Source organism: Oryctolagus cuniculus, chromosome 8 (genome assembly GCF_964237555.1).
Source record: "Oryctolagus cuniculus chromosome 8, mOryCun1.1, whole genome shotgun sequence".
Lineage (NCBI taxonomy): Eukaryota > Metazoa > Chordata > Mammalia > Lagomorpha > Leporidae > Oryctolagus > Oryctolagus cuniculus.
Genome location: NC_091439.1, coordinates 43,575,520 through 43,601,269, shown reverse-complemented (window position 1 = coordinate 43,601,269; position 25,750 = coordinate 43,575,520). Strand labels below are relative to the sequence as shown.

Here is a 25,750-nt window from a genome sequence, read left to right as displayed (position 1 = left end):
GTTGAATTTTGTCAAATGCTTTCTCTGCACCTATTGAGATTATCATATGGTTTTTGTTCTTCAGTTTGTTAATATGATGGATCACGTTGATTGATTTGTGAATATTGAACCATCTCTGCATAACAGGATAAATTCCACTTGGTTTGGGTGAATGATCTTTCTGATGTACTTTTGGATTCAGTTGGCTAGAATTTTGTTAAAGATTTTTGCATCTGTGTTCATCAGGGATATTGGTCTTTGTTCTCTTTCTCTGTTGTGTCTTTTTCTGGCTTAGGAATTAAAGTGATGTAGGCTTCATAGAAGGACTTTGGAAGGATTTCCTCCCTTCCAATTGTTTTGAATAGCTGGAGAAGAATTGAAGATAGTTCTTCTTTGAATGTCTGGTATAATTCAGCAGTGAAACCTTCAGTACCTGGGTTTTTTTTGTTGTTGGAAGGTTCTTTATTACTGATTTACTCTCCATTTTGGCTATTGGTCTCTTTAGGAGTTCTATGTCTTCATGACTCAGTTTATGTAGGTTATATGTGTCCAGGAATCTATACATTTCTTCTGGGTGTCCTGATTTGTTGGAACAAATCTCTTTATAGTAATTCCTGATGCTTCTTTTCATTTCTGCAGTATCTGTTATTACATTCCTTTTTCATCTCTGATTTTGTTGACTTAGGTCTTCTCCCTCTCTCTCTCTCTCTCTTTTTTTTGGTTAGTTGGGCCAATAGTGTTTCAATTTGGTTTTTTTTCCTCAAAAAACCAGCTCTTCATTCATTGATCTTTTGTATATTTTTGTTTTCAATTTTATTTATTTCTTCCTTAATTTTAATTATTTCTTTCCTCCTACTAACTTATTGTTTGGTTTGTTGTTGTTTTTCTAGATCCTTGAGATGCACTGACAGCTCAATTATTTGATGGCTTTCCAGTTTCCTGATGTAGGCACTAATTGCTGTAAACTTCTCTCTTAACACTGCTTTGTGCTGTGTCCCATAAGTTTTGATATGACATACTGTCATCTTCATTCATTTCCAGAATTTTTTATTTCTCTTTTGATTTATTTTATAACCCATAGTTCATTTAGGAGCATGTTGTTCAGTCTCCATGTGCTTGCATATGTTCTTAAGATTCTTGTGTTGTTGATTTTGAGCTTCAATCCATTGTTATCAGAGAAGGTGCATGGCATAATTTTGATTATTTTAATTTGTTAGACTTGCTTTATGGCAAGTATATGGCCTATCTTGGAGAAAGTTTCATGCACCACTGAGAAGAATGTGTATTCTGAAACTGTGGGGTGAAAAGTTCTGTAGATATCAGGTATTTGGTCCATAGTATCAATTAGCCCTATTGTTTCTTGGTTTAATATCTGTACAGTTGATCTATCCATTGATATAACTGTGGTGTTGAAGTCCCCTGCTACTATTGTATTGAAGTCTATGTCTCCCTTTAGATAGATTAACAAATCTTTTAAATAGCTAGGCACCCTGTATTTGGGTGCATATACATTTATTATTGTCACATCTTTCTGTTATATTGATCCCTTAATCACTACATAGTGTTTTTCTTTGTCTCTTTTAATACTTTTTGTGTTACAGTCTATTTTGTCTGATATTAGGATGGCCACATTTGCCCCCTTTTTTTTTCCTTCTGCATAGAACATCCTTTTCCATCCTTTCACTTTCAGTCTACGTGTATCTTTGCTGGTGAGGTGTGTTTCTTGTAGGCAGCAAATAGATGGGTCTTGTTTTTTAATCCATTCAGTCAGGTACACCCTGCCTTCTCTCAGAAAGTCAGTGTTTTCTCAGTCTCAGCTCCCAGGGCTCTCATGGTTGAAGAGTGCAAGTGGGGGCCGGCGCCGTGGCTCACTAGGCTAATCCTCTGCCTTGCCGCGCCAGCACACCGGGTTCTAGTCCCGGTCGGGGCGCCGGATTCTGTCCCGGTTGCCCCTCTTCCTGGCCAGCTCTCTGCTGTGGCCAGGGAGTGCAGTGGAGGATGGCCCAAGTGCTTGGGCCCTGCACCCCATGGGAGACCAGGAGAAGTACCTGGCTCCTGCCATCGGGTCAGCGCGGTGCACCTGCTGCAGCGCGCCGGCCGCGCTGGCCATTGGAGGGTGAACCAACAGCAAAGGAAGACCTTTCTCTCTGTCTCTCTCTCTCACTGTCCACTCTGCCTGTCAAAAAAAAAGAGAGAGAGAGAAAAGAGTGCAAGTGGGGCCACTCCACCCTACTAGCCCGTCCTGACCGCAGTAGACCAAGATGATCCCAGGGCCACTGTCTGTGTATGTTCCAGCCCGCTGAATTGAATCCTGTTCTCCCAATCAGATTCAATGTCAGTGCAGAATGCAGATTTTTTTCGCTGGTAAGATCTCTGGATCACGGGCGCACTCAGTACCTACCAGCCACAGCCCTATTCACTTCAAAGTTGTGCTGGGCCCTTATGAGAGTCCTGAAGGCAGCATTTCCCTTTGGTGGGGATGACTCCCCTTCCCCACCCGTTTCTGGGTAGGCATAGAGGAGCCACTGTTGTTGCCCTGATGACAAGTTGGGGACAGACCCCATCAGTTGATTCAAACTGCTGTGGTTGCCCCAACAGTCCCCAGTAGCTGCAGAGCACACATGAAGAATCTGGAGCCACTGTTCCTATTTATGTTTGAAATGGTACCAGCCTTCTCGAAGCTAGTTAGCTTCTGGGTGCTGGTGTGGCAGTGGAAGAAATGGAGAGGGAGGCATGTGCTCCCACCCCCCAACCCCAATGAGCAATCGCCCAGTTCCCCTGGGATATTCCAGGCCGGACTCATATATGGTGCAGTCTATTAGACTCTCCCTCTAGCTGTATCAACAATGGTATGGCATGGGCCAGTGCAATTTGACCTCACCTTGTCATCCAAGGCAGGCTGCTGGTTCCGTTGTAGTGTTTGTGTTCCATGCTCATTGCTGTACGTCTGTGCCTTCCCCATAGGTCCAGGCCATTTCCATTGATTTCACAAGATCTCCCACTGCAGGTTTCCCTGCAACTTTTCCCTGAAAGTGTAACTCTTCCACTTTTTTTTCTGCTAAGTTTGCATAGCCTAGAGCAGAGCTCCCTGTCATTATTCTACCATTTTACCTGCCTCCAAAAGCTACCTTTTTTAAAAAAAAAATGATATCTAAATAGCTATAAGCATAGAAAAGATATTCAACAACTTTGGTCATAGGAAATGCAAATTGAAACCAAAATATTATAACATCATAACACACCAATATGACATTTTCTAAATTACCAAGTGTCTGCAAAGGAATGGAACAATTGGATTCCCCTAAACTTCTACTAGAAAGGTACAGTGTCTGTACACTTCATACAGCTGGCAGTCTGCTATAACTGAACATATGCATGCCCTAAAACTTGGCAGTTCCACTTTCAGATATCTTCCCAGAAGAGGAAGTATACATATGTACTAAAAAATAGTCATAAATATGCAATGCCTACAAGCCAGAAATTCCACTTTTTTGGTATGTACTCAACAAAGAAAATGAATATATGCACAAAATGATATAAAATAATGTTTATGGAAGTTTTTTGAAGATATTTTAAACACATTTCATTTATTTGAAAGGCAGAGAATCAGAGACAAATGTATCTCCCAAGCATTGGTTCAAACCCCAAATGTGAGCCATAGTTGAGGATGAGGTGAGGCCAGAAGTTGGGAACCCCAACCAGATCTCCCACAAGTTTGGCAGGAACCTAGTTATTTGACAACTTCAATGTTCATCAACAGTACAATGAATAAATCTATCATGGTATGGTATTCTATGGAACTTGTTCAGTAATATAAAAGATTTTATTATGACTGCATTCAATAACTTGAATGAACCTGAGACATTGACAGTATGCAAAATAAGCACCACATAATTGATAGTATGCAAAATTCACCACCTAATTTCATTATTATATAAAGTTCAAAAATAAGCAAAACTAATCTTTGTTGACAGAAGTCAGAATAATGCTTCAGTTTGTGGGCACAACATGAAAACAGAGGCTGCAGATGTTCTAAATTCCAATCTGGATTACAACTATATGGGTGTATTCATGTATAAAATGAATATCTTATCAACAACAATTCTGCTTATAAAAATTTGTAAAGCTTTACTGTATCACATAAAAAAATCACCCAAAATAAATTTTTGAAAGATTTATTGGAAGGCAGATTTACAGAGAAAGGGGGAGACAGAGAGAGAAATATTCTACCTGCTGGTTCACTCCCAAAATAGCTACAATGACCAGGACCGGGTTAGGCTGAAGCCAGGAGCCAGGAATTTCTTCCAAGTGTCCCACATGGTTGGCAAGTGCTCAAGCATTTGGCTACCTTCCGTGTTTCCCAAGCACATTAGCAGAGAGTTGGATCAGAAGTGGAACAGCTGGGACTCAAACAGGCACCCATGTGGCTGTGCCACAACTCTGGCTCCAATTTAGGAATAAAGAAACATATACCGGGCGGAGCCAAGATGGCGGAATAGTGAGGGCGCGCACCGATAGTCCAGGAAAATTTAGTTTAATAAAAGGGGAGTTACGGTAGCCGCAGAAAAAAGAACCAGGAAAAAATTGCACGGGAATCGTGAATCGGAGGACCTACTGGGAGAACAAGGTCGCCCACCGCGCGGAAGCCAAGTCGCGGGACCGAGCCGCAGAAGCCCCAGTGCTCCAAGGGGAGTGCATGCCACACAGACAACAGCGGGGAGACTTGGGACGCTCAGGGCTCCGAGTCCACACATCGGCGCTGGAAGGGGAGGTGAGCTCAATAACCCGAGACATTGGTGGGGAAACGGGGGTCAGAATCTAGAGGGGGGCCAGAAAGTGCAGCAAACTCACTACCGGAAAGAAGGAAAAAAAAGCTTCGGGGTTTCTCTTCCCCCTAACCTTGCAAAGGTTACAAGACTGGGAGGCTAGAAGAATTCCCAAGAGACAAAGAGCAGGCCTGCTCTCTGGATTTACATATCAATGGGGGAGAGCTAAGGAACTGAGTCACTACAATTCAGTAGCCTAGGCAACCCAGTGGGAGTCCAGAGGAGCCAAAGACTGGAAGCTAAATACCATCAATTCTGCACAGCCGTGCCCTGCGGTGTTACTTACCCCCTGAATAAATAAAATAAATAAATAAATAAAAAGAGAGAGATTTACCACGCATAACCTGAGGGTGTCACCTTTGCACACCCTTAACCTGGAAGAACCAGGCAGAGCTCTCAGGCCGCACCCATCTCAAGCCTCCAAGGCTCCTCCAACAGCATGCAGTCCACTTAACACGGACACAGTATAAAAAAAAAAAAAAAGAAAAAAAAAAACGCACAGTGACGCAAGAAGAATTAACTATGCCGAGTAACAAACACAGAAATAGAGGGAGCAAGATCAACAATGACACTATGATGCCTCCAAATAAGCAAAACACCCCAAGCCAAGAGTATGAAGATGATGAGATAGAAGAAATGCAAGATACGGATTTCAAAAAATTTATGATAAGAACATTTAGAAGTTTTCAAAAGCAAATCCTTGAACTACAGAAATCCTTAATGGACAAGATTGAAAATCTCTCTCGTGAAAACGAAATTTTAAGGAAGAGTCAAAATGAAACTCAGAAACTAGTAGAACAGGAAAGTGTTATAGTGAAGAGAAATCAAAATGAAATGAAGAGCTCAATAGATCAAATGACAAACACATTAGAAAGCCTTAAAAACAGAATGGGTGAAGCAGAAGAGAGAATATCGGACTTAGAAGATAGAACACAGGAAAACATACAGTCAAACCAAAGAAAAGAAGAGGAAATTAGAAACCTAAAAAATATTGTTGGGAATCTACAGGATACTATTAAAAAAACCAACATTCGAGTTCTAGGAGTTCCTGAAGGCATGGAGAGAGAGAAAGGATTGGAAGGCCTTTTTAGTGAGATACTAGCAGAGAACTTTCCAGGTTTGGAGAAGGACAGAGATATCCTAGTACAGGAAGCTCATAGAACCCCCAATAAACATGACCAAAAGAGATCCTCACCACGACACGTGGTAATTAAACTTACCACAGTGAAACATAAAGAAAAGATCCTAAAATGTGCAAGAGAGAAACGTCAGATTACTCTCAGAGGATCTCCAATCAGACTCACAGCTGACTTCTCATCAGAAACCCTACAAGCTAGGAGGGAATGGCGAGACATAGCACAGGTGCTAAGAGAGAAAAATTGCCAGCCCAGAATATTATATCCTGCCAAGCTCTCATTTGTGAATGAAGGTGAAATAAAGACCTTTCATAGCAAACAGAAATTGAAAGACTTTGTGGCCACTCGTCCGGCCCTGCAAAAGATACTTAAAGATGTGCTACACTCAGAAACACAGAAACACGGCCATCAATATGAAAGAAGGGAAAGAAAGAACACCTACCAGTAAAAGAGCATGGGAAGCTCAAAGCATATACTAGAAAATATTTCCGGGAAAACGGCAGGGCAAAGTCACTACGTATCAATAGTCACATTGAACATTAATGGTCTGAATTCTTCAGTTAAAAGACACCGTTTGGCTGACTGGCTCACAGAACACAACCCAACTATTTGTTGCCTACAAGAAACACATCTCTCTAACAAAGAGGCATGCAGACTGAAAGTGAAAGGTTGGAAAAAGATATTCCATGCCAACAGAAACCAAAAAAAAGCAGGTGTAGCCATATTAATATCAGACAAAATAAACTTTAATACAAAAACTGTTAAGAGAGACAAAGAGGGACACTATATAATGATTAAGGGTTCAATTCAACAGGAAGATGTAACTATTATAAATGTATATGCACCTAATTACAGGGCACCGGTCTATTTAAAAGATATGTTAAGGGACTTAAAGGGAGATTTAGATTCCAATACAATAGTACTGGGGGACTTCAATACTCCACTCTCAGAAATAGACAGATCATCCGGACAGAAGATCAACAAGGAAACAGCAGATTTAATTGACACTATTGCCCAAATGGATCTAGCAGATATCTACAGAACTTTCAACCCTACATCTACAGACTTCACATTCTTCTCAGCAGCGCATGGAACCTTCTCTAGGATTGACCACATACTAGGCCATAAAGCAAGTCTCAGCAAATTTAAAAGAATTAGAATCATACCATGCAGCTTCTCAGACCATAAAGGAATGAAGCTGGAAATTAGCAACTCAGGAAACCCCAGAAAGTATGCAAACACATGGAGACTGAACAACATGCTCCTGAATGAACACTGGGTCATTCAAGAAATCAAAAGAGAAATCAAAAACTTTCTGGAAGTAAATGAAGACAACAACACAACATATCAAAACTTATGGGATACAGCAAAAGCAGTATTGAGAGGCAAATTTATAGCAATAGGTGCCTATACCAAGAAATTGGAAAGGTACCAAATAAATGAGCTTTCAGCGCACCTCAAGGACCTAGAAAAACTGCAGCAAACCAAACCCAAATCTAGTAGGAGAAGAGAAATAATTAAAACCAGAGAAGAAATTAACAGGATTGAATCCAAAAAAACATTACAAAAAATCAGCCAAGCGAGGAGCTGGTTTTTTGAAAAAATAAACAAAATTGACACCCCATTGGCCCAACTAACTAAAAAAAGAAGAGAAAAGACCCAAATCAATAAAATCAGAGATGAAAAAGGAAACGTAACAACAGACACCACAGAAATAAAAAGAATCATCAGAAATTACTACAAGGACCTGTATGCCAGCAAACAGGAAAACCTATCAGAAATGGATAGATTCCTGGACACATGCAATCTACCAAAATTGAACCATGAAGACATCGAAAACCTAAATAGACCCATAACTGAAACAGAAATTGAAACAGTAATAAAGGCCCTCCCAACAAAGAAAAGCCCAGGACCAGATGGATTCACTGCTGAATTCTACCAGACATTTAAAGAAGAACTAATCCCATTTATTCTCAAACTATTCAGAACAATCGAAAAAGAGGGAATCCTCCCAAATTCTTTCTATGAAGCCAGCATCACCTTAATCCCTAAGCCAGAGAAAGATGCAGCACTGAAAGAGAATTACAGACCAATATCCCTGATGAACATAGACGCAAAAATCCTCAATAAAATTCTGGCCAATAGAATACAACAACACATCAGGAAAATCATCCACCCAGACCAAGTGGGATTCATCCCTGGTATGCAGGGATGGTTCAACATTCACAAATCAATCAATGTGATTCACCACATTAACAGACTGCAGAAGAAAAACCATATGATTATCTCAATTGATGCAGAGAAAGCATTTGATAAAATTCAACACCCGTTCATGATGAAAACTCTAAGCAAACTGGGTTTGGAAGGAACATTCCTCAATATAATCAAAGCAATTTATAAAAAACCCACAGCCAGCATCCTATTGAATGGGGAAAAGTTGGAAGCATTTCCACTGAAATCTGGCACCAGGCAGGGATGCCCACTCTCACCACTGCTATTTAACATAGTTCTGGAAGTTTTAGCCAGAGCCATCAGACAAGAAAAAGAAATCAAAGGAATACAAATCAAGAAGGAAGAAGTCAAACTATCCCTCTTTGCAGACGATATGATTCTGTACTTAGAGGATCCAAAGAACTCTACTAAGAGACTATTGGAACTCATAGAGGAGTTTGGCAAAGTGGCAGGATATAAAATCAATGCACAAAAATCAACAGCCTTTGTATACACAAGCAATGCCATGACTGAGAAAGAGCTGCTAAGATCAATCCCATTCACAATAGCTACAAAAACAATCAAATACCTTGGAATAAACTTAACCAAGGATGTTAAAGATCTCTACGATGAAAATTACAAAACCTTAAAGAAAGAAATAGAAGAGGATACCAAAAAATGGAAAAATCTTCCATGCTCATGGATTGGAAGAATCAACATCATCAAAATGTCCATTCTCCCAAAAGCAATTTATAGATTCAATGCAATCCCAATCAAGATACCAAAGACATTCTTCTCAGATCTAGAAGAAATGATGCTGAAATTCATATGGAGGCACAAGAGACCTCGAATAGCTAAAGCAATCTTGTACAACAAAAACAAAGCCGGAGGCATCACAATACCAGATTTCAGGACATACTACAGGGCAGTTGTAATCAAAACAGCATGGTACTGGTACAGAAACAGATGGATAGACCAATGGAACAGAACTGAAACACCAGAAATCAACCCAAACATCTACAGCCAACTTATATTTGATCAAGGATCTAAAACTAATTCCTGGAGCAAGGACATTCTATTCAATAAATGGTGCTGGGAAAACTGGATTTCCACGTGCAGAAGCATGAAGCAAGACCCCTACCTTACACCTTACACAAAAATCCACTCAACGTGGATTAAAGACCTAAATCTACGTCCTGACACCATTAAGTTATTAGAGAACATTGGAGAAACCCTTCAAGATATTGGCACAGGCAAAGAATTTCTGGAAAAGACCCGGGAGGCACAGACAGTCAAAGCCAAAATCAACTATTGGGATTGCATCAAATTGAGAAGTTTCTGTACTGCAAAAGAAACAGTCAGGAGAGTGAAGAGACAACCGACAGAATGGGAAAAAATATTTGCAAACTATGCAACAGATAAAGGGTTAATAACCAGAATCTACAAAGAGATCAAGAAACTCCACAAAAACAAAACCAACAACCCACTTAAGAGATGGGCCAAGGACTTCAATAGACATTTTTCAAAAGAGGAAATCCAAATGGCCAACAGGCACATGAAAAAATGTTCAAGGTCACTAGCAATCAGGGAAATGCAAATCAAAAGCACAATGAGGTTTCACCTCACCCCGGTTAGAATGGCTCACATTCAGAAATCTACCAACAACAGATGCTGGCGAGGATGTGGGGAAAAAGGGACACTAACCCACTGTTGGTGGGAATGCAAACTGGTCAAGCCACTATGGAAATCAGTCTGGAGATTCCTCAGAAACCTGAAGATAACCCTACCGTTCGACCCAGCCATCCCACTCCTTGGAATTTACCCAAAGGAGTTTAAATTGATAAACAAAAAAGCGGTCTGCACCCTAATGTTTATTGCAGCACAATTCACAATAGCCAAGACCTGGAACCAACCTAAATGCCCATCAACGGTAGACTGGATAAAGAAATTATGGGATATGTATTCTTTAGAGTACTATACCGCAGTAAGAAACAACGAAATCCAGTCATTTGCAACAAAATGGAGGAATCTGGAACACATCATGCTGAGTGAAGTAAGCCAGTCCCAAAGGGACAAATACCATATGTTCTCCCTGATCAGTGGCAACTGACTGAACACCAAAAAGGAAACCTCCTGAAGTGAAATGGACACTATGAGAAATGGTGACTTGATCAGCATAGCCCTGACTGCTAATGGACAACTTAATACACTATCCCTCATAGTATTTTTTTTTATCTGTTCTACTTAATATGACTGGTTTAGATCTGTAATTGATGCACAGTTATTCTTAAGTGTTGAAAATTAACTGAAATGTGATCCCTGTTAAACATAAGAGTGGGAATAAGAGAGGGAAGAGATGTATAATTTGGGGCATGCTCGGGCTGACTTGCCCCAATTGGTAGAGTTGGAAACATACCAGGGGATTCCAATTCAATCCCATCAAGGTGGCATGTGCCAATGCCATCTCACTACTGCAAGTGATCAATTTCAGTTCACAATTGATCATAATGAAAGGACTAAGAGTCAAAGGGAGCACATAAACAAGTCTAGTATCTGCTAACACCAACCGATAGAATAAATAAAGGGGAGAGTGATCCAACATGGGAAGTGAGATACTCAGCAGACTCATAGAATGGCGGATGTCCTAAATAGCACTCTGGCCTCAGAATCAGCCCTAAAGGCACTCGGATCTGGCTGAAAAGCCCATGAGAGTATTTCAGGCATGGAAAGCCAAGACACTCTGGCAAAAAGATCTCTGTGAGTGAGATCCCAGTGGAAAGAACAGGTCTTCAAAGAGGGAGGTGCCTTTCTCTGAAGGGAGGAGAGAACCTCCACTTTGACTATGACCGTGTCTAAACAAGATAAGATTCGGAGAACTCAAGGGGCTTCCATAGCCTTGGAAACTCATAACTGGTGCATAGGGAGATTACTGATGCCATAAACAGGAGTGTCAATTGGTAAAGTCAACAACAGGAGTCACTGTGCACTTACTCCTCATGTAGGATCTCTGTCCTTAACGTGCTGTACACTGAGGCTTAATGCTATAACGAGTACTCAAACAGTATATTTCACTTTGTGTTTCTATGGGGGTGCAAACGACTGAAATCTTTACTTAATGTACACTAAACTGATCTTCTGTAAAAAAAAAAAAAAAGAAAGAAAGAAAGAAATTATCAATTCCCAACTTGACTCTCACTGGGATTAAACATGACAATAGGTCTGATCTGATTTCATCATCATTTAAAAAAAATCATCTATTATTTTTCACTTTATGTTTCTGTGTGGGAGCAAACTGTTGAAATCCTTACTTAAGGTATACTAAGCTGATCTTCTGTATATTAAGATAATTGAAAATGAATCTTGATGTGAATGGAAGGGGAGAGGGAGTGAGAAAGGGGAGGGTTGTGGGTGGGAGGGACGGTATGGGGGGGAAGCCATTGTAACACATGAGTCGTACTTTGGAAATTTATATTCATTAAATAAAAGATTAAAAAAAATCTAAAAAAAAATAAAAAAAAAAGAAACATATACCTGAAGTCCATTAATTCTTACAATTATTAACTCTTTTTTGTTCAATTAAGTAATATTTTTAATTTTAAATCATATATTTCCTATAATCCTATTTTTCTATAACTACTTCTTTTATGTGGTTATTTTTGCAGTATATATGCATAAAGAGATGTCTAGGTAAGATTCACGAAATATTCACCAAATGTTAATGATTTTTTTCCAGAAGGTAAAATTAGGATAATATAATTAGGATGATAGGTTATTTTTGTCATGAACTTTCCAATGTTGTCTGAATTTTTAATAATGCATATATTACTTATATAAAAATCATAGAGCCATTTTTGACAGATAAATAAAGCTTTCTGGATAATATGCCTGATCACTAGCCCTGCAATAAATGAGGAGATCATGTGATTCAACATTGGTAATAAAACCCACAGATGGCATCATTCTGAAATCCCTGCATCCTCACTGTTCCTTTCTGTTTATGACATGTACTGCTTTTAATGGCTGAGGGCATCACAGAGAGGCTCCATAGCTAATCACCAGGGAGCCCATGGCTGCCAACAACATCATTTGCTGCTCTTGCCCTACTGTCACCCACCTCTTATACTTCTCTCAAGCACTTTGCTGACAGCTGCGATTCCAACTGACTCATCCAAGCCCTCTGGCTATCCACATTTCTCATGACAGAATCCATTTCACCAGTAGGTAGGTTCTGATACAGATGTCTCTTCACCACAGGCCAAGCTGATTCTAAGACTGAGGCAACCTAAATTCCCATTATTTCTCCCACAACAGAGGGATGTTGAATAATTATGAGGCACACAATTATGAAGGTTGATGTCACTGTTTTCAACCACATTATATCTGATTACTCTTTATATCTGAAGGAAAGATTCTTAGTATAAGATTTCCCAAAATGGAAGCCAAAAAGGTCCCTAGCAGCTGTTCTCAGAGCACATGGCCTCAACTCTACCATTGAGGCTTCCCACATAAGACTTGAGAGGATGGCCAGCGCCATGGCTCACTAGGCTAATCCTCCACCTTTGGCACCAGCACCCCGGGTTCTAGTCCTGGTTGGGGTGCCGTTTCTGTCCCGGTTGCTCCTTTTCCAGTCCAGCTCTCTGCTGTGGCCCAGGAGGGCAATGGAGGATGGCCCAAGTGCTCGAGCCCTGCACCCACATGGGAGACTAGGGGAAAGTACCTGGCTCCTGGCTTTGGATTGGTGCAGCGCACCAGCTGTGTTGGCCATTTGGGTGTGAGCCAACGGAAGGAAGACCTTTCTCTGTCTCTCTCTCTCTCACTGTCTAACTCTGCCTGTCAAAAAAAGACTTGAAAGGATAAAAAAAAGTCCTGGGGCACCCAATTATTCATAAGTGGATTGCAGACTTGAGTGCTCATGGAATGGCAGCAAAAGTCATCCAGAATACTACCAAAGGTATTTTACTGGATGAGGTGTGAATTTGGTCATGTTTTCAGCTACCAGACTTCCTTGGCTCTTGACTCATTTCCAAGCCTGATTCATCTGTAAGTTACCCAACAAGCTCCAACATAAAAAACTTTTCTCCTGAAGCTATCCAAATTTTGTCTCTGTTGTTTGCAACAAAGAACCCTGTTCACCTCCCACTATCTTCTGATTTCTTCTCTCTGGATGAAACCTGAAGAAAACGAACATCACCTCTCCTTGAAACTATTTCACTGAAGGAAGTAAATCCAATCATTCTCATCATTCACCACTTCTCTGGCATAATTGGTTTCCATTAATTGCAAACAAATTCCACATGCACTGGGTCTTTTTGCTGACCTCTAACCTTTGAGGTCCCTTGTACTCCATACAAAATCCATTAAACAGAAGAAGTCAACCTAAATAAGAGTGTCAATTGTTAAATCAACAATGGGAGTCACTGTGCACCTACTCCCCATGTAGAATCTCTGTCCTCAATGTGTTGTACTATGAGAATTAATGGTAAAACTACTACTAAAACAGTAAACTATACTTTGTATGCCTGTGTGGGAGTAGTCTGTTGAAATCTTTACTTAGTATATACTAAGTTGATCTTCTGTATATAAAGAAAATTGAAAATGAATCTTGATGAAGAATGAGATGGGAGAGGGAGTGGGAGATGGGATGGTTGTGGGTGGGAGGGAGGTTATAGGGGAAAAGCCACTATAATCCAAAAGTTGTACTTTGGAAATATATATTTATTAAATAAAAGTTGAAAAAAATGAAAAAATGTATAATCTTGAAAGTGAAATCAATTGATATAATATCCAAGGGTGGGCCATGAGCACTACTGCATTAGTTTGAACTCCAGGTCTACTTATGCAAGTGTATAAGAGATGGTATTTGGGCTAGTGGTTAAGATGCAAGTTTTATCACCTGCATCCCACATTTGAGTACCTGGGTTGATTGCCAGTTTTGACTCTTGCCACTAGCTTCCTGCTACTGTAGACAATGGGAAGCCATGGTGATGGCTCAAGAAATTGGGCTCCTGCCACCCTCAGGGGAGACCTGAATTGAGTTCCCAGATCCTGGCTTTTGCCAGCCCAAACAACTGTGGGCATTTGCTGAAAGAAACAGCAGATGAGATCAAAATAAAAGTTGATAACTCCCACTCCCTCTCCCTTTACCTCTCCTCCTCCCCCTCCTCCTTCCCTTCTCCTTCTCCCTCTCAAATAAATAAACAATAATGAATTTTTAAGTGATTTAGATAGGAGAGGACCAATGCAACAGGCTGGAAATCCAGAGAATTACATTCTCTTGCTTGTAACTGACTGCTTCTGTCAGAAAATAGAATATAGTGGATATTTGTCTTACTCTGAGGCTATATAACAACCATGGACAGCCCTGCAGTATATGGGAATGTCCTATCATAAAAGCCTCATCTTCCAAAGTAAAAGCCATCAAATACCTTTATTAAACACTGAATACTCAGCAAGTGACTAAGGATCCTTCCCATCAGCTGGGCAGAGCATGGTTTGAGCAATACTCCGGTCAGTCCATCATAACTCATGCTAATAGATTTACAGTGTGTTTAATCTAATGACAGCAGGTCCTCTTTGACCATTAGTAATTATGGGTAAGATACATACAATGAATTGTTTTAATTTCTTCCTGTAAAACAGAGATCTACCATGATAAGAAATAAAATATCCTGGCAATAGAAACTGTGTGTAAGATGACAGAGGAGGGAAGGAGCTTACTGCTCTAGTTTAGGAGAAGATAGTTTTTTTAAAAAGTGGAATTAGTGCAGTCTCAGGGAAGAGTTAGGGAGAAAACAACAGAGGAAGCTCTACAAAAATTGGAGAGACACAGTGGACCTATGTGGAGGGTGAAGACACGCACAGTTCAGGACCCCTGCAGCTGAGAGCTTCTGCACCAGTGTTGGAGAGTGAGGTGAGGCCAGACTGCATCAGCCCAAACCATTAGTGACGAAGCTGATGGAAGAGCCTAGAGGGAATCTGGCTTGGAGCACTGTGGGTGATAGTGTACCTGCCAAACTAAAGGGGGAAAAACAATAGGAGGGCATGCATTCTCTTACCTGATTACCTTTCAACAGCATTCTCTAACAAGCTGATAGAAAGTAGGCACCTTTTTGGACATATGTAACAGCTGTGTGACCTCATGTATGTGCCCAGCAACCAGCCAAGTGGAGACTCCTGAGTCTGATGGGGAGAACAGATGGGGCTGGATGCTTGTGACCATGGGAGGCTTGTGTGCCAGGGCTGTAAAAACACTGAGGTTGCGTGAGAGGACTCAGGGTATGGCTGGCTCTTTGGGCAGTCATTGTGGGAGGCTCCACATGCTCAGGGCTCCCTAGTTACCTCGTGAGGGACACTGGTGGAGAATCTGAGCTTATACTGAGCATGGCACAAATCCTTTGTGTGGAACTTATGGCAGAGCAGGCTAGTAATGTACCCACTGGGGCTAGTGGCCAGGCACTGCTCTCCTTTGAGAGGAGAGGAGCCAACAGACAAGAATAAACCTCCCCTCAGATAACAAAAGGAGATTTTCCATGCCAAACCTGGGTGTGTCACCTCAGACATGCCCTTTACCCTGGAGCACTGAAGAGAGCTCCTTGGCAACATCCACTACAGGCCTCTAGGTATTCCCTGAAATCAGACACTCCACTAATCCACTCAGACATAATCCAGAGATAAAAGCCACAAAGTGAAAAAGAGACCAATGAGTGTCTCCACAAAAGCCAAATAACAAATGCAAGAAACAAGAAAAAGGAACACAACGTGACACACTCAAAAAACAACACTTCAATACTAGACTGTTAAGAAGAGATTGGTCATCAATACGAAAGAAGGTAAAGGAAGGAAATCTCCCCGTAAAAATACAAAGGAAATCCAAAATAAAAAATGAGAATATTTGTGGTAAAATGGCAGAGCAAAACCGTTACTTAACAATAGTCACCTTGAATGTAAATGGCCCCAACTCTTCGTTAAAAGACAAAGATTGGCTGAATAGATTAGAAAACAGAACCCATCTATTTCCTGCCAGAAGAAATATAACTCACCAACAAAGATGTATGCAGATTGAAAGTGAAAGGATGGGGAAAAATATTCCATGCTAATAGAAATCTAACAAAAGCTGGTACAGCATTGCTAATATTAAACAAAATAAATTTTAAAACAAAAACTGTTAAAATAGACAAGGAGGGCACTATGTAATGATTAAGGGATCACTTCATTAGGAAGACGTAACAATAATAAATGTATATGCACCTAATTACAGGACACCTGGCTATTTAAAAGAAATGTTAAGGGATCTGAAGGTAGACATAGACTCAAATACAACAGTAATGGGGGATTTCAATATCCCACTTTCAGCAATGGACAGACCAATCAGACAGAAAATAAGGAAGGAAACAGCAGAGTTAATCGACACTATAGACCAAATGGATCTAACAGATAGCTACAGAACTTTTCATTCTTCAGTTATGGAATGCACATTCTCCTCAGCAGTCCATGGAACTCTGCCTAGGATGCTAGGCCATAAAGTAAGTCTCAGCAAATTCAAAAAAATCGAAACCATACCATGCATCTTCTCAGACCACAATGGGAAAAAGCTGGAAATTAGCAACTCAGTAATCTCTAGAACATATGCAAACACATGGAGACTAAACAAAATGCCCCTGAATGCACGGCGGGTCATAGAAGAAAAAGAGAAATCAAAAAGTTTCTGGAATCAAATGAAAATGACAACACAAGATATCAAAACTTATGGGATACAACAAAAGTAGTGTTAAGAGAAAAGTTTATAGCAATTGGTGCCTACATCAAGAAATTGGAAAGGCACCAAATAAATGAGCTATCAATGCATCTCAAGGATCTAGGAAAACAACATCAAACCAAACCCAAAACTAGTAGGAGAAAAGAAAAAATTAAAATTAGAGAAGAAATCAACAAAATTGAAAGCAAAAATATAGAAAAGATCAGCAAAACGAAGAGCTGTTTTTTTGAAAAAATAAGCAAAATTGACAAACCATTGTTTGCCCCAACAAACCAACAAAGGAGAGAGAAGACCCTAATAAACAAAATTTGGAAGTGAAAAAGGAAATGTAACAATAGGCAACACAGAAATAAAAAAGATCATCAGAATTTACTACAAGAAGCTGTATGCCAACAAACTAGGAAACTTGAAGAAATGGATAGAGCCCTGGACACATACAACCTAGCTAAATTGAGCCACGAAGAGACAGAGCTTTAACAGACCCTTTACCAAGACATAAATTGAATCAGTAATAATGACAGTCCCAGCAAAGAAAAGCCCAGAACCAGATGGCTTCACTGCTGAGTTCTACCAGACATTTAAAGAAGATATAACTCCAATACTTCTCAAGTTTGACAAAACAATTGAAAAGGAGAAAATCCTCCCAAATTCCTTCTATGAAGCCAACATCACCTTAATTCCTGAATCTGTAAAATACACAACAGTTGAAAGAGAACTACAGACCAATTTCCCTGATGAACACAGATGCAAAAATCCTCAAAAAAATTGTAGCAAATCGAATCCAAGACATCAGTCCTGCATCCCTGGTATGCAGGAATGGCTCAACACATGCAAATCAATCAATGAGATACATCACATTACAAACTGAAGGAAAAAAAATATGATTATCTCAATAGATACAGAGAAAGCATTTGATAAAATACAACACCCTGTCATAATGAAAACTTTAAGCAAATTATGTTTAGAAGGAATATTCCTCAACATAATCAAGGTAATTTATGACAAGTACACAGTCAGCATCCTTTTGAATAGAAAAAAGTCGGAAGTCTTTCCACTGAGATCTGGAACCAGACAAGGATGCCCACTCTCACCACTGCTATTTAATATAGTCCTAGAAGTTTGAGTGAGGGCCATTACAAAACATTAAAGAACGAAATAGAAGAAGATACAAAAAATGGAAAAATCTTCCATGTTCATGGATTTGAAGAATCAATATCTTCAAAATGTCCGTTCTTCGAAAAGTAATTTACAGATTCAATGTGATACCAATCAAAATACCAAAGACATTCTTCTCAGAACTAGAAAAAAAAGATGCTGAAGTTCATATGGAAACACACGAGGCCTTGAATAGCTAAAGCAATCTTATACAACAAAAACAAAGCTAGAGGATCACAATACCAGACTTCAAGCCATACTACAAGGCAGTTACAATCAAAACAGCTTGATACTATACTAAAACAGTTGGATAGATGAACGGAATAGAATAAAAATGCCAGAAATCAATCCAAGCAACTACAACCAACTTACATTTGACAAAGGAGATAAAATCAATTCATGAAGCAAGGACAGCCTCTTCAACAAATGATGCTGGAAAAACTGGATTTCCACATGCAGAAGTTTGAAACAGGACCCTATATTACACAGAAATCCATTATAAATGCATTAAAGACCTAAATCTATGACCTGATACCATCAAATAATTAGATAATATTGGGGAAACACTGCAATATATTAGCACAAGCCAAGAGTTCTTGGAAAAGACCCCAGATGCACAGGAAATCAAAACCAAAACTAACAAATGGGATTACATTAAACTGAGAAGCTTCTGTACTGAAAAAGAAGCACTCAGTAAAGTGAAGAGGCAACGGACAAAATAGGAAAAATTATTTGCAAACTATGCAACTCATAAAGGATTAATGACCAGAATATATAAAGAGAACAAGAAACTCAACAACAGCAAAACAAAAAAACCCAGTGAAGTAATGGGCAAAAGACTACAACAGACATTTTTAAAAAGAGGAAATCCAAATGGATAACAGGCACATCAAAAAAACTCAGGATCACTAGGCATCAGGGAAATGCAAATCAAAACCACATGAGGTTTCACTTCACCCAGTTAGAATGGCTTTCATACAGGATGTGAGGGCGATCTGGCTGCGACATCTGTCACCCCATTGATTCGGCTGATTTGGCTGGCTAGGCGGGTGTCCCCTTCCTCCCTCACTGTTCCATGTGTGTCCATCCCGAAGCTGCGCGCTTGGTCAAAGAGGATGACCTTCCCCACTAGAGGAGGACGGGTCTTCGGTCAAGGGTATACAAGTAGCTGCACTCCGCTGCTAGAACCTCCAAACAAGCTCTCAAGAATGGCTTTTATACAGAAATCAACAAACAACAATTGCTGGCAAGGATGTGGGGGAAACATTACACTAATCCACTGTTGGTGGGAATGTAAACTCATAAAACCACTATGGAAGATATTTGGAGATACCTCTGAAATCTGAACATAGACCTAACATATAACCCAGACATCTAACTCCTAGAAATTTACCCAAGGGAAATGAAAACAGTAAATAAAAGAGTTATCTGCACCCCTATGTTTATTGCCACTCAATTCACAATAGCTAAGACATTTAATCAAACTAAATGCCCATCAACTGAAGACTGGATAAAGAAATTATGGGATATGTACTCCATGGAATACCACACACTGGTCAAAAAAATTAAATCCATTCATTTGCATCAAAATGGATAAATGAATTGAAAACATCATAGTTTGTGAAATAAGCCAGTTCCAAAGGGACAAATACCATATATTCTCCCTGACCTGTGATAACTAATAAAGCACCTAAAAGGAAATCTGAATAAGTGAAATTGACACTCTGAGAAGCAATGACTTGTAGAGCCCTTGTCTTGACTGTTGAGGAATAGTTATTTTTTCTCCTCTTAATACTAGTTTTGGGGCCGGAGTCGTGGCTCGCTTGGTTAATCCTCTGCCTGTGGTGCCCACATCGCATATGGGCGCCAGGTTCTAGTCCCGGTTGCTCTTCCTCCTGTCCAGCTCTCTGCTGTGGCCCGGAAAGGCAGTGCAGGATGGCCCAAGTGCTTGGGCCCCTGTACCCACATGGGAGGCCAGGAAGAAGCACCTGGCTCCTGGCTTCGGATCAGTGTAGCACTGGCCGTAGTGGCCATTTTGGTGGTGAACCAACGGAAGGAAGACCTTAAAATAAAAAATAAATAAATAAAAAATACTAGTTTTGGAACTCTTTACTTAACATAGTTAATCATATGTGTATAAAGTCAATTGAAGAGGCCGGCAAGATGGCGGAATAGGAAGGGAGCACACTGATAGTCTGGGGAGAGATAGTTTAATAAAAGTGGAGATACTGCAGGTTCAAGGAAGAGTAGGGGAGGAAACAGCAGAAGAAACTCTTCCGGAACGCGTGACTCACAGCGGACCTGCTTGGAGAGCGTGGGAGCCCACAGTTCGGGACATCAGCGGCAGACTCAACACACCAGCGCTGGAACGCGAGGTGAGCCGAACCTCAATAGCCCGAGACACCGGCAGGCAAGCGGAGAGAGGAGACTAGAGGGAACGACCCCCGGGGGGGGGGAGTTCACAAGGCTAACTGGAAGAGAGAGAGAGAGAGAAAAAAGGGTGACTAGTACGGACACGGGTTTCTCTCTCTCCGCTCACCTCTCAAGGGCGAGCAAGACAAAGAGCAGGCGCCATCTTGGACATACGTCATAAGCAGAGCGACCTCAGGTCTGCACCGGCCCTGAGCCTAGCAGAAAAACCTGACTCTGGGCGGGGCAAATTAACAGGAGATTAGGAGCTAGTAAATTTGTGGTGCTACTGAACTGAGACTGTGAAAAAAGAGACGGTGGGGGAGAGAACTCACGGAATTCACGTGAGCACTCTCCAGAGACGCTACAATTCCGTAACTTTGGCAACCCAGTGGGAGGCTGAAGGAGAATTTGAGCCCATTCTGAGGGCCGAATAGATTCCCTGTGGGGATCTTGGGAAAGAGCTTCCGATCTCTGGCTCCTGTGGGTATATCATTTGCCTGCTAACTACCTCCAACTTCGTTCAGCTGTGCGGAATTACTTCCCTTTTGAATCAAAAAAAAAAAAAGAGAGAGAGAGAGAGAGATTTACCACGCCTAACCTGGGAGTGTCACCTTTGGCACACCAAACAGAGCTCTCAGGCCACACCCATCTCAAGCCCTAAGGCTCCATCAAAAACAGATAGTCCACTTAATCTAGAGTCATAGTATAACAAGAAAAAGCACCACAGTGAAGAAACCAAATATCTCCAATATGCCAAATAACAAACGCAAAAACCGAGGTAATAAAAACAAGGAAGTCACCATGACGCCCTCAAATAAAAAAGACACCCCAATTCAAGATTATGAAGATGATGACATAGAAGAAATGCAAGAAGCAGATCTCAAAAAATTGATAAGAACATTAAGAAGTTCTCAAAAACAAATTCTTGAACTACACAAATCCTTAATGGACAAGATAGAAAATCTCTCTCGTGAAAATGAAATATTAAGGAGGAATCAAAATGAAACGAAACAACTAGTACAACAGGAAACTGGGATAGTGACTGAAGTGAAGAATTCAATAGATCAAATGAAAAACACAATAGAGAGCCTTACAAACAGAATGGGTGAAGCAGAAGAGAGAATATCGGACTTAGAAGACAGAGAACAGGAAAGGATACAGTCAGACCAAAGAAAAGAAGAGGAAATTAGAAATCTGAAACATATTGTCGGGAATCTTCAGGATACTATTAAAAAACCCAACATTCGGGTTCTAGGAGTTCCTGAAGGCATGGAGAGGGAGAAAGGATTAGAAGGCCTTTTTAGTGAGATATTAGCAGAAAATTTCCCAGGTTTGGAGAAGGACAGAGACATCCTAGTACAGGAAGCCCACAGAACCCCTAATAATCACGACCAAAAGAGATCCTCACCACGACACGTTGTAATTAAACTCTCCACAGTGAAACATAAAGAAAAGATCCTAAAATGTGCAAGAGAGAAACGTCAGATTACTCTCAGAGGATCTCCAATCAGACTCACAGCTGACTTCTCATCAGAAACTCTAAAAGCTAGGAGGGAATGGCGAGATATAGCCCAGGTACTAAGAGAGAACAACTGCCAGCCCAGAATATTATATCCTGCAAAGCTATCATTTGTGAATGAAGGTGAAATAAAGACTTTTCATTGCAAACAGAAATTGAAAGAATTTGTTGCCACTCGTCCAGCCCTGCAAAAGATGCTTAAAGATGTGTTACACACAGAAACACAGAAACACGGTCATCAATATGAAAGAAGGTAAAGGAAGGAAACCAAAGAAGGAAAGCTCACAGCAAAAGATCACAGGGAATTCAAAGCATATATTAGAACTTATCTTTGGCAAATGGCAGGGCAAAGTTACCACTTATCATTAGTCACTTTGAACGTGAATGGCCTGAACTGTCCAGTTAAAAGACACCGATTGGCTGATTGGGTGAAGGAACAAAACCCATCTATTTGCTGCTTACAAGAAACACATCTTTCCAACAAAGATCCATACAGACTGAAAGTGAAAGGCTGGAAAAAGATATACCATGCCAACAGAAATGAAAAAAGAGCGGGCGTAGCCATCTTAATATCGGACAACATAAACTTTACCACAAAAACTGTTAAGAGAGACAAAGAGGGACACTATATCATGATTAAGGGATCAATTCAACAGGAAGATATAACAATTATCAATGTATATGCACCTAACTACAGGGCACCAGTTTATCTAAAAGATTTATTAACGGACTTAAAGGGAGACTTAGACCCCAATACAGTAGTACTGGGGGACTTCAATACTCCACTCTCAGAAATAGACAGATCATCCGGTCAGAAGATCAACAAGGATACAGTAGATTTAAACGACACTATAGCCCAAATGGATCTAACAGATATATACAGAACTTTCAATCCTACAGCTAAAGATTTTACATTCTTCTCAGCAGTACATGGAAGCTTCTCTAGGATTGACCACATACTAGGCCATAAAGCGAGTCTCAGCAAATTCAAAAGAATTAGAATCATACCATGCAGCTTCTCAGACCATAAAGGAATGAAGTTGGAAATTACCAACTCAGGAATCCCTAGAGCATACGCAAACACATGGAGATTGAACAACATGCTCCTGAATGAACAATGGGTCATAGAAGAAATCAAAAGAGAAATCAAAAACTTTCTGGAAGTAAATGAAGACAACAACACAACATATCAAAACTTATGGGATACAGCAAAAGCAGTATTGAGAGGCAAATTTATAGCAATAGGTGCCTATACCAAGAAATTGGAAAGACACCAAATAGATGAGCTTTCAATTCACCTCAAGGATCTAGAAAACCTACAGCAAATCAGACCCAAATCTAGTAGGAGAAGAGAAATAATTAAAATCAGAGAAGAAATCAACAGGATTGAATCAAGAAAAACATTACAAAAAATCAGCCAAATGAAGAGCTGGTTTTTTGAAAAAATAAACAAAATTGACACCCCATTGGCCCAACTAACTAAAAAAAGAAGAGAAAAGACCCAAATCAATAAAATCAGAGATGAAAAAGGAAACGTAACAACAGACACCACAGAAATAAAAAGAATCATCAGAAATTACTACAAGGACTTGTATGCCAGCAAACAGGGAAACCTATCAGAAATGGATAGATTCCTGGACACATGCAACCTGCCTAAATTGAACCAGGAAGACATCGAAAACCTAAACAGACCCATAACTGAGACAGAAATTGAAACAGTAATAAAGGCCCTCCCAACAAAGAAAACCCCAGGACCAGATGGATTCACTGCTGAATTCTACCAGACATTTAAAGAAGAACTAACTCCAATTCTTCTCAAACTATTCAGAACAATCGAAGAAGAGGGAGTACTCCCAAATTCTTTCTATGAAGCCAGCATCACCTTAATTCCTAAGCCGGAAAAAGATGCAGCACTGAAAGAGAATTACAGACCAATATCCCTGATGAACATAGATGCAAAAATCCTCAATAAAATTCTGGCCAATAGAATGCAACAACACATCAGAAAGATCATCCACCCAGACCAAGTGGGATTTATCCCTGGTATGCAGGGATGGTTTAATGTGCGCAAGACAATCAATGTGATACACCACATTAACAGACTGCAGAAGAAAAACCATATGATTATCTCAATAGATGCCGAGAAAGCATTTGATAAAATACAACACCCGTTCATGATGAAAACTCTAAGCAAACTGGGTTTGGAAGGAACATTCCTCAATACAATCAAAGCAATCTATGAAAAACCCACAGCCAACATCCTATTGAATGGGGAAAAGTTGGAAGCATTTCCACTGAGATCTGGAACCAGACAGGGATGCCCACTCTCACCACTGCTATTCAATATAGTTCTGGAGGTTCTAGCCAGAGCTATTAGGCAAGAAAAAGAAATTAAAGGGATACAAATTGGGAAGGAAGAGCTCAAACTATCCCTCTTTGCAGATGACATGATTCTGTATTTAGGGGACCCAAAGAACTCTACTAAGAGACTATTGGAACTCATAGAAGAGTTTGGCAAAGTAGCAGGGTATAAAATCAATGCACAAAAATCAACAGCCTTTGTATACACAGACAATGCCATGGCTGAGGAAGAACTTCTAAGATCAATCCCATTCACAATAGCTACAAAAACAATCAAATACCTTGGAATCAACTTAACCAAAGACGTTAAAGATCTCTACGATGAAAATTACAAAACCTTAAAGAAAGAAATAGAAGAGGATACCAAGAAATGGAAAAATCTTCCATGCTCATGGATTGGAAGAATCAATATCATCAAAATGTCCATTCTCCCAAAAGCAATTTACAGATTCAATGCAATACCAATCAAGATACCGAAGACCTTCTTCTCAGATCTGGAAAAAATGGTGCTGAAATTTATATGGAGGCACAAGAGACCTCGAATAGCTAAAGCAATCTTGTACAACAAAAACAAAGCCGGAGGCATCACAATACCAGATTTCAGGACATACTACAGGGCAGTTGTAATTAAAACAGCATGGTACTGGTACAGAAACAGATGGATAGACCAATGGAACAGAATTGAAACACCAGAAATCAACCCAAACATCTACAGCCAACTTATATTTGATCAAGGATCTAAAACTAATTCCTGGAGCAAGGACAGTCTATTCAATAAATGGTGCTGGGAAAATTGGATTTCCACGTGCAGAATCATGAAGCAAGACCCCTACCTTACACCTTACACAAAAATCCACTCCACATGGATTAAAGACCTAAATCTACGACCTGACACCATCAAGTTACTAGAGAACATTGGAGAAACCCTTCAAGATATTGGCACAGGCAAAGAATTTCTGGAAAAGACCCGGGAGGCACAGGCAGTCAAAGCCAAAATCAACTATTGGGATTGCATCAAATTGAGAAGTTTCTGTACTGCAAAAGAAACAGTCAGGAGAGTGAAAAGACAACCGACAGAATGGGAAAAAATATTTGCAAACTATGCAACAGACAAAGGGTTAATAACCAGAATCTACAAAGAGATCAAGAAACTCCACAAAAACAAAACCAACAACCCACTTAAGAGATGGGCCAAGGACCTCAATAGACATTTTTCAAAAGAGGAAATCCAAATGGCCAACAGGCACATGAAAAAATGTTCAAGGTCACTAGCAATCAGGGAAATGCAAATCAAAACCACAATGAGGTTTCACCTCACCCCGGTTAGAATGGCTCACATTCAGAAATCTACAAACAACAGATGCTGGCGAGGATGTGGGGAAAAAGGGACACTAAC

At 40.2% G+C, this 25,750-nt stretch overlaps 1 protein-coding gene across 1 annotated transcript in view; it reads left to right on the top strand.

Moving 5' to 3' along the window:
• Positions 1–25,750, top strand: part of LOC100341884 (SERTA domain-containing protein 1-like) — a 66,817-nt gene that overhangs the window by 12,930 nt on the left and 28,137 nt on the right. The window contains exon 2 of the mRNA XM_070047112.1: positions 17,518–17,713. Coding sequence (XP_069903213.1) covers positions 17,518–17,713 — 196 coding nt within the window. The remainder of the gene's footprint in view (positions 1–17,517; positions 17,714–25,750) is intronic.